Source organism: Ranitomeya variabilis, chromosome 2, assembly GCF_051348905.1.
Source record: "Ranitomeya variabilis isolate aRanVar5 chromosome 2, aRanVar5.hap1, whole genome shotgun sequence".
In the NCBI taxonomy this organism is placed as follows: Eukaryota; Metazoa; Chordata; class Amphibia; order Anura; family Dendrobatidae; genus Ranitomeya; species Ranitomeya variabilis.
In genome coordinates, this window is record NC_135233.1 from 988,929,782 (window position 1) to 988,939,576 (window position 9,795).

The window sequence follows — 9,795 nt, forward strand, 5'->3', positions numbered from 1 at the left end:
GGGATTTAACAAATGAGAATAATATTGTTCATTTTATAACATTTCATGCTCCTCGAAAGCTATCAAAAAATCCTGTGAATATAATGTGTGTCTCTGTAAGATGGTGATTTGTGCCATATTGAAGTGCAAACAAAAAAAGAAAAAAAAAAAAAAATGTGGAGCCCGATTGGGAGAAAGGCTTTGTAGTATGAGTCTGCATGGCCTCTGTGCTACGGTACAGCAGGGTGCCATATGTACAGAGGGGAGGAATCACCATACATATGGCACGTAATGGGGCATAGTGCGGTGTTCATATGGAATCTGAACAGAAAATATCTCCGTAACCTTCCATATGAAACTACAGACATATGTAGGTACAGTAGAGGCCCCATGCCGCAGAACATTCTGCAGCACATGCACATATGAGAGGGGACAAGCTTGTGCTTATAGGAACATAAAGGCTGAGGGTACATGGCAATGTAAAATCATACAAGGGCTACTATGGTTATTATCTCTTATTGTGGGAATTCAAGAGTAGCCACAAAAACAGACAGGCAAAAGGAGAAAAGACCTTATCCCATGTATTTTCACTTTTTTCAGAAATTACAGATTTTAACTGTCAGAGTATGTGCCAGCGATCCGGAGTTGTTGCGGGTTTGATGTTGCGTACTTGTGCAGCATCAAATCCGCAGTGGCCAGCTGTGACAGCATAGTGGATGGGATGGTCCACTATGTATCTACAGATGCCCCCGGATCAGCCACGGAGACGGACATGTGGATGTACTGGCTTTCAGTAGACAGCAGTGCTTTGGACGCAGCGAACAGGTAGTTCCGGATCGTGGACACCCGGCTCATCCTGGAAGCTGTTATTGGCAACAGTGTTGCAGCTAATAACTAAGCTTAGAGGCTCTGACGGCTTGGGGGTCACCACTTAGGCCTCGATTCATCATTTGTATTTTGAACTCTTTTCATTTTCAACATTTTTATTTTTGCTCCAAATTCATGAAGGTTTTGTGCCATTTTTAAACTAGTTTCTTCAGTCCTAGTTTATTTTAGGGTTTTTTCTCAAATATGTGAGTGGTTCTAATTGTATTCTAATAAGGGTACGTTCCCATGATCGGCGTTTGTTTAGATTGTCACAAAGCTGAAGTTCCACATGATTCCCGAACATCAGCTCACTTGCATTTTTGTATGTATTTTTGAAGCATGCGTTTTTGTCTTAATAAAGTTGGTTGAAACACAGGCAGCAGAGCAAACAGGCAGTTGCCCAAAGCAAAGAGTTTATTAAAGAAAATGGGGAAGATGGAGGCAAAGTACCAGAATTGGTGCATCTCATGTAATTAACTACTTCTGGGGCGGCTGCGGGCTGATATTTTTAGGCTGGGAAGGGCCCAATAGGTGTCTGCTTTACCTTGGCTGGTTATCAAAAAATAGGGGAACCCCACATCATTTTATTTATTTATTAGGTTAAACAAGTCTAAAAACACCCTTCAGTTCCACATAAAAGCACTTAATGGTGCAAGTGCATATGTGGAGGGGTTGGACATTATTGCTTTGGGCAACTTCTTGTTTGCTCTGCTGCCTGCACCTATATGCTTGTTTAGATGCGTTTGTTGGGTGCGTTTACACTGCATGTACTTTTGCTTTTTAACTGCAGATTTTTCGCATTTAGTGTATGACTATGGGGAATACCGCACAGAAGACTGAGCGTCTCCATAAAAGAAATTGACATGCTGCGACTTGGAAACACGCACCGCAGGCGAGTTTACACAGCGTCAAAAAGAAGAAGCACAATGGGCATGAGAATTCTATTAAACCTATGCACAGTGCGTGGACTGTACAACGCAGAATTGTGGACGTAGCGAGAATACGCTGCGTCCAGAACGCTAGTAATACTTATCGTGGGCATGTGGCCTAATTCATCATTTGTGACTATTTAAAAATGCAACATTTTCCTCTAAAAAGGCGAAAATAAAGGAAAAGATTAAAAAAAGACAAAAACACCTTTTAACTAGTCTCATCAATAGAGTATCCTAAAAAAATAACTTACTAGTCTGGTATGTGGAATCCAGTTCACAGAAGGACAAAGGTTTACATTTCCTAGCAGTCCAAGGCCGACCACTTACCGTACTTTAGCCCTCAGACCCTATGACAGCACTTCTAGACATTCCTTTAGAGATATAATTATTTCTACTTCTTTCCAAAGGGCAAACGTCCAAACTACGGGACACTAATGTATTTATACCAAGGACACAGACACTATATTCACTTGATCTCGTGCTAGGAAATCTATTTTGACGGTTTGATCATTCAGAACCAGACAAAAACATCAATAAAATCTGCATCTCCCTACATGTCAATACAGAAAACGAAGTCCTACCTTACCGACACATTCCCATACACCCCATTACCTCCCTGGTCACCAAAGAAGGGGACTGTGACCTAATTGTGACCCTTTAATTATGAGGCTAAGAGGCAGAACACATCCAAGTAATACACAGTCACCCATAGGTTTCATTAGACGTCATGTAATGCTATATTTTACTTACAGCAGTCACTCAGCGTTTCCCCAGAAGACAATAACTAATCGTCTGGGTAGCGTCATCTCACGATAAGTGTTAGGCCGGCGTCACACTGGCGAGTTTTACGGACGTATGAGCGCAGAAAATACATCCGTAAAATACGCATAACACACGGCACAATGATTCCCTATGTCCCAGCTCCTATCAGCCGTATTTTACTGATGCGTATTATACGGTACTCTACGGCCGTACAAAATCGCAGCATGCTGCGTTTGTCAGCGTATTGCGCAAATAATACGCCAATGAAAGTCTATGGGGGCGAGAAAAATACGGATTCCACACGGACCAGCAGTGTGACTTGTGAGAAATACGCAGCGGTGTTAGTGAAAAGCCGGTAATTCAATTGCCGGCTTTTCATTTCTCCTGCCTAAACCCGACATGATATGAGACATGGTTTACATACAGTAAACCATCTCATATACCCATTTTTTTTGCATATTCCACACTACTAATGTTAGTAGTGTGTATGTGCAAAATTTGGGCGCTATAGCTGCTAAAATAAAGGGTTAAATCACGGAAAAAATTAGCGTGGGCTCCCGCGCAATTTTCTCCGCCAGAGTGGTAAAGCCAGTGACTGAGGGCAGATATTAATAGCCTAGAGAGGGTCCATGGTTATTGGCCCCCCCGTGGCTAAAAACATCTGCCCCCAGCCACCCCAGAAAAGGCACATCTGGAAGATGCGCCTATTCTGGCACTTGGCCACTCTCTTCCCACTCCCGTGTAGCGGTGGGATATGGGGTAATGAAGGGTTAATGCCACCTTGCTATTGTAAGGTGACATTAAGCCAGATTAATAATGGAGAGGCGTCAATTATGACGCCCAAATTTTGCACATACACACTACTAACATTAGTAGTGTGGAATATGCAAAAAAAAGGGGATATGAGATGGTTTACTGTATGTAAACCATGTCTCATATCCTGTCGGGTTGGGGAAGGAGAAATGAAAAGCCGGCAATTGAATTACCGGCTTGTCACAAATAACGCGCTTAATTAAATCTAAATACAGAATATATATATATACACGTGTCTCAATGACATATATATATATATATACTGTATATATGTTTTTCCGAACATTTGAGCACATAAATCCATTAGATGTCGGTTTTGCAAGCCTGCGAGAAAATATCGCCGTACGGATGCCATACGGATTACATACGGAGGATGCCATGCGCAAAATACGCTGACACACCCTGCCTACAGAGGACATACGGATCACTATTTTGGGAACATTTCTCCGTATTACGGCCGTAAAAAACGGACCGTATTGTCTTACGCTGAGTGTGACGCCGGCCTTAGATCATTACTGCACATGTGAGCATAGCCTGTTAGAACAGAGCCAGCAGCAATAATACATTGTGGGGAAAAAGTTGTGCAGACAACTTTATAATCCGCTTTTAAAAAACTGATCTCTGCTGAATCCGTTTTGTTTTTTTAAACAGTGAAGTTTATAGAAACCGGATCCGTTAATTATCCATCCTTTTATTTCATTTGTGACTAATCCAGTAATCAAAAAACAGAGGTGCACGTGTTCGGCCTCCGCTCCATGCATCATCTGTGGGACTGTTAAGAGAAAGGAGAGTATAAGGGTATGTGCACACGTTGCGGATTTTGCTGCGTGGAAACGCTACATTGTTTATTCCGCAGCATGTCAATTCTTTGTGTGGATTCCGCAGCGGTTTACACCTGCTCCATAATAGGAATCTGCAGGTGTAAAAAGGCAGGTGGAATCCGCACAAAAACTGCAGAAAAAAACGCGGTAATTCTGCAGTAAATCCACAGTGCGGATTTACCAAAATCAGTGCGGAAAAATCCGCACACCTTTCCGCAACGTGTGCACATACCCTAACACTCCGCTAGTTCCAGTGGTCCCATAGTCAGGGATGTGACGGCTCCTTTTCCCTCTATCTAAACATACAGTCATTTAGACGTGAATACGTTTAAACGATGAGGTGTCGAGACTGAGGCAGAAGAGCTCATCAGTCCCGGCCCTGACGGGCAGCAGCGTGAGGAGGTCAGCACCCTGCAGACATCATCGAACTGCTGCCTGCGCCGCACAGACGAGACGTCGGGCACAGGTCAGCGCCTCACGAGGAGCTCAAGTAATGAGCTTTCATTTTAGATGAGGGGATCAGTGGGAGGGAAGTGTTGGGTTTACTACAAAGGCACATAAAGGGGAAATTATGGACATTATGGGGGACATCATGAGGCAATGAAGGACTTTATGGGGCAATTGGCAGATTGTGAAAGGGGGCATAAAATATCGAGGGGCAGTTACTTATCTGAGGTAGAACTGCTTAATGCGGTATTCCTGACTTAGACCGGTTTCACACTAGCGTTTCTGTGCGCAGCATAGGCCTGCGTACTTCTTTCCTTTAAGATCCGCATGTGTCTGGCGTACCTATATATAACATTGTGTACGCAGAGACATGCGTTGTATGCGGATGCGTGCATCGTTGTGACGTGCCCGCCAAATGCAACATGTTGCGTTCGTTAGGCACGTCAAAACGACTGCATTAAGCAGGTCTGCCTCAGATAAGTAACATGAGGAGGGGAGATTAGACTTTTGGTGCCATACAAATTGGAGTAACATCAGTACAATCAAATGATTTCATTGGAAGGGGCAGACCATCTGATGTGTATGGGTGAATTCTTCCCCGATGCCAGATATAAAGGGGAAGAATAGGGCTGTTGGTTAATAGCATGTCCAATTCATTATTTTCCAGGAGAGATAAGCCATCGTCAGATGTGACTGGCAGCGTTTTATACTCCTCTCCCTATTCAAGACACACACATGCATGCTCAGAAACGTCAGCAGTGCCTGTACGGGAAGCTTAGGCCCATTGGCCGTTATACATATTGGAGCTTTATGCTTGCAATTCAGTAATGTTTAACTTAATTTTCTGATTGCATCTCTTGTCATGCCGTGGTTATTTCCTTCTGTAAGAAACTGCAGGCATACAGAGAGAGGACCAATCTATACACCCTTTCACCCGGATTATAGCAGCACACCCGGCCTTAATGTAAGTAACAATGTGAATAATGCCTTACAACTGTACATAGATCAGAGAGGCCAGCTCTATAACCAGGGGGGGGGGGGAGGGGGGGGGGGTGTCTGGCAATCATTGTGATAAATTGTGACAATATTGGGGTATGTGCAGACAGCAATCAGTAAACGCTGCATGTTGGATGCTGCGTACCTGTGCAGCATTCCACCCGCAGCGGCCAGATGATACCGCATAATGGATGGGGTTTCAAGGAATCCCTTGTCCACTATGCGTCCAGAGATGCATGCGGCTCACCCGCGGAGACAGACGTGTGATGCGTCTCTCCAGACCGCAGCATGTCAGTTTCCCATGTAGAGATGCTAGTCTACGCAACAGAAGCTGTACCAATAGAATGTATTGGATGCAGTGTTCCGTACGGTTCAATGATCACATGTGGATTCACCTGTGTTTAATAGACGGAAGCACTTTGGACGCAGCGAACATGCACTGTTCTCAAAGGGCTGCCAGTGCCTGATCGTCTGAACATACCCTAAGGCTATGTGCACACGTTGCAGATTTGCCTCTGGAATTTTCTGTGCGGATTCTGCATCTCTTGGCAGAAAATGCAGGTGCAGATTTGATGCGTTTTTCTATAATGGAATGGGTACAGAAACGCTGCAGATCTGCACAAAAGAAGTGACATGGTCCTTTTTTGAATCTGCTGCGTTTTCCGTGCACATTTTTCCACACCATTAGCACAGCATTTTTTTTTGCCATAGATTTACATTGTACTGTAAATCACTTGCAGATTTGCAGCATTTCTGCGCGGAAAAAAAACAGTGCAGTTCTGTAGGAAATCTGCAACGTGTGCACATAGCCTTACTTACGAGTTGTATTGCATAAGGACTAACACTGATGCTATAGTACAGGTAAACATGTGCCGCCATACTCACGTGTAGTGGACGTGTTTGGAGTAAAGGTTGCACAATTCAGTCTGAGCCAATGCCCAAGTGTGCCGGAGGGAGTCAATCACCAAGATGCTGCAGTGAGAGCAGACAGTCGTTATCCTCAGATAATCCTCCAAGCTATTTGGCATGACCAGTGGTATTTACAATCTGTCTGTATACAACCCAAGCCTCAAAATACCCCCCCTGGCATAAATAGATACAGAGAGAGTTTTCCAGAGTAAATAAAGAGGGATATTCCAGGAAGAAAACAATCCCCCCAGGTCACGGATGAATGCCATGTACACAGCAGTATAAAGGGATGCTGCCGTATCAATGATATGATGTGCGGTACAGTATTTAATAAACACTACACGTCTGGAAGTGACACCAGGACCAGCACCACTTCTTGCATATAGAAAAAAAGTCCTTACATTCTTCTAAGATGATGAGCAGAAAACATACAATACTGCCTGAAATCAACAACAATAAAAAAAAGTACCAAAAGGCAAATTCTGAGCCATACCACTTTTTATAAATAAAAAAATAAAAATAAAACAAAAACACAGTCAGTCATTCACCCTGATACCAGAGCTCCAATAGCTTTCTAGCAGGGGAACATTCATTGGAAAACATGGGAGCAATTTACTATGGAAAATCATTCTGACATGCCACACAATGTCTCCGTCACATTTACTTCCATTAAATGTATATATTAGGAGCTTTTCCCAGTATATATGGATCAGTGACAGATTGATTAAAATGTTGCCAAGCTACAGAATGTGTAAATAAAACTACCGTATATCCAAGTCTTCGATCCCTCACTGCTGCAGCGTCCCCACTAAAGTGGTCCCTGCTTATATCCTGCTACATTATTCACCGGTCTCCGCCGTCCGTGGCATACATGCATACCCAGCGATTGCCGCAGGAAGGCGAGACCAGAGGGGAACTAAAGAAGGGACTACATTTTTATAAATCCTATAGAACAGGAACAAATATTGCAGAGCAATAAAGAGCCCCGGTGTGCGGGTCAAATACTTATTATGCTGGTAATACAGCGCCATTACAGACATTATCATCACTGTCCCCATTGGGCCTCACAACGGAAATTCCCCATCAGCATGTCTTTGGAGCGCGGGAGGAAACCGGAGAACACTTTGGGCCCCATTCATCATTGCATTTCCGCCAGGTTTTGGAGTGAATACCTCTAAACTCGTGAATTTTTGATTTGTGACTAATTCATCAAACAATTTGCGTCAGTTTGAAACTTGTCCTTGGTGACTTAAAGGTTTCTGATTTTTACGTCACTGTGGCTTTTATGGATGATTGGGACACAGTCATGAAATGCGTATTTTTATAAATGTTAAAAAATTAGGCACAACTTTACTCCAGTTTCCCGCAGGAGTAATTTTACGTATTTCAGTTACCTTGGTTTTTGCGACACTTTACAAAAAGTCACAAAACTAGTAGGAAAAAAAATTGAAAGAACAATTTTGTCCTTTGCCCAAAATTCAAGAATTGTGTGCGTCGTTTTGAATTTGGGAAGAAAAACTTGGCGAAAAAACACAAAGTCAAGAAAGTAAGAGAAGTGAATTAAGACCAATTTTGAACTCGGGACTGTGTGTGTGCGTGCGTGTATCGCCACACAAGTATTACACACATTATATAGTATACACATGCAGCACTTTATACATATATATATGTATATATTATATAACATACACACATATTGCCATTTCTGTAATATATACACACACGCACATATATAAATTACACACACGTTATATGTTATATACATTACATAGCACACAATCACGAACACATATATATTACACAATACACACATTTTATATACATTACATAGCATACACGTACATATATATATTTTACACAATACACATGCACATACACATTTTATATACATTACATAGTATACACATATATTATATAATATACACACGCACATATACATACATATATTACACACGCATACACATTACACACATTCTATATACATTACATAGCACCTACACATATATTACACAATACACACATGTATATACATTACATAGTATACACATATATTATAGAATATACTATACACACATTGTATACACATTACATAGCACCTACACACATATATATTACACTCATTGTATATACATTACATAGTATACACATATAACAGTATATACACACATACATTACACACATTGTATACACATTACATAGCACGTACACATATATATATTACACAATACACATATTGTATACACATTACATAGCACACACATACATATATATATATATATATATATATATATATATACATATATATATATATTACACAATACACACGTCTCCCCACAGCACATTACCGCCATGTACTCCGGTGCACCGGTCCTTCCCAGTGAGTACTGGTGCCGCACTGGGGTTACTGGTCGCAGTCACACATGTCCGGCGCACACTTACTGTCGGGGGCAATTATCACTGTAACTATCCCCCGAACTCCCCCAAAACAACATCCCCCTAAGCCCCACCTACCCGGGCTCCCGGACACCACCGCCGCTCCTCGCTCTGCACACCGACACTCCAACCGACACTAACGGCTACATTCCGGATTGGCCACTTCACCAGAAAGAGGCGGGGCCCGGCATAAGGGCGTGTCATATTACTTCAAGTGGGCGGAGCTACACTATGTCCACCTCCCAGCTGCATAGTCGGCCCCGGAGTAGGCGGGTCACAAAACGTGATTGACAGCATAATTATCATCTGAGAGGCGGAGCCAGAAGGCTTCTTGACGTCACCTCTGTAACTTTACAGAACTTTTCTTATTGGTGGAATATTGTGCAGTGAGACGTCACCGGGTTATGATTGGTTAGGGGAATAGGTCGCCTAGTGATTTGACGGTAAACTGCAGGGGAGCACTGGCGGCCATACTTGTTGAGGGCAATGGCAAACAAAAGTATTGGCAAGGCTTCCTGCCCGCTCTATTATTCGGGTGATGGAGTTGTTTCAGGGTCTGTGTTCTGCGCCAGGAGCTGTGGTTACTTTTTGGATCCATCAACTTTCTATTCTCTAGTTATTCTGTTTCTGGGAGGCAAATTGACCAAAAAACACCAATTCTGCTACTTTGTTTTTTGTTCTCATATGCCATTCAGCCTATGACAGACCTGGGTAAAGTGCAGACCGGGACCGCAAAAAGCCGCCAAAAATGGGGTAGTGAGTGTGATTCGGAGGTCGGAGCTTGATGCCAAGGTGAGCGCTCCCCGCCTGGCGTCACCGCGTCTACAGTATCCGCG

At 42.9% G+C, this 9,795-nt stretch overlaps 1 protein-coding gene across 9 annotated transcripts in view; it reads right to left on the reverse strand.

Moving 5' to 3' along the window:
- FARP2 (FERM, ARH/RhoGEF and pleckstrin domain protein 2) overlaps positions 1-9,186 on the reverse strand; it is a 120,511-nt gene extending 111,325 nt beyond the window's left edge. For 6 of the 9 annotated variants that reach the window (XR_013221949.1, XR_013221948.1, XM_077291001.1 and 3 more), the window contains exon 1: positions 9,038-9,186. Coding sequence is in view for 5 of the 9 variants with exons in the window: in XM_077291001.1 (XP_077147116.1) it covers positions 9,038-9,163 (126 nt within the window). In the remaining 4 variants the exon portion in view is untranslated. Of the gene's footprint in view, positions 1-6,502; positions 6,612-8,871; positions 9,003-9,037 lie in introns of those variants that run through there. The other 3 variants (XM_077291002.1, XM_077291004.1, XM_077291003.1) reach the window with 3 other exon arrangements.
- Positions 9,187-9,795: the final 609 nt, after the last annotated feature.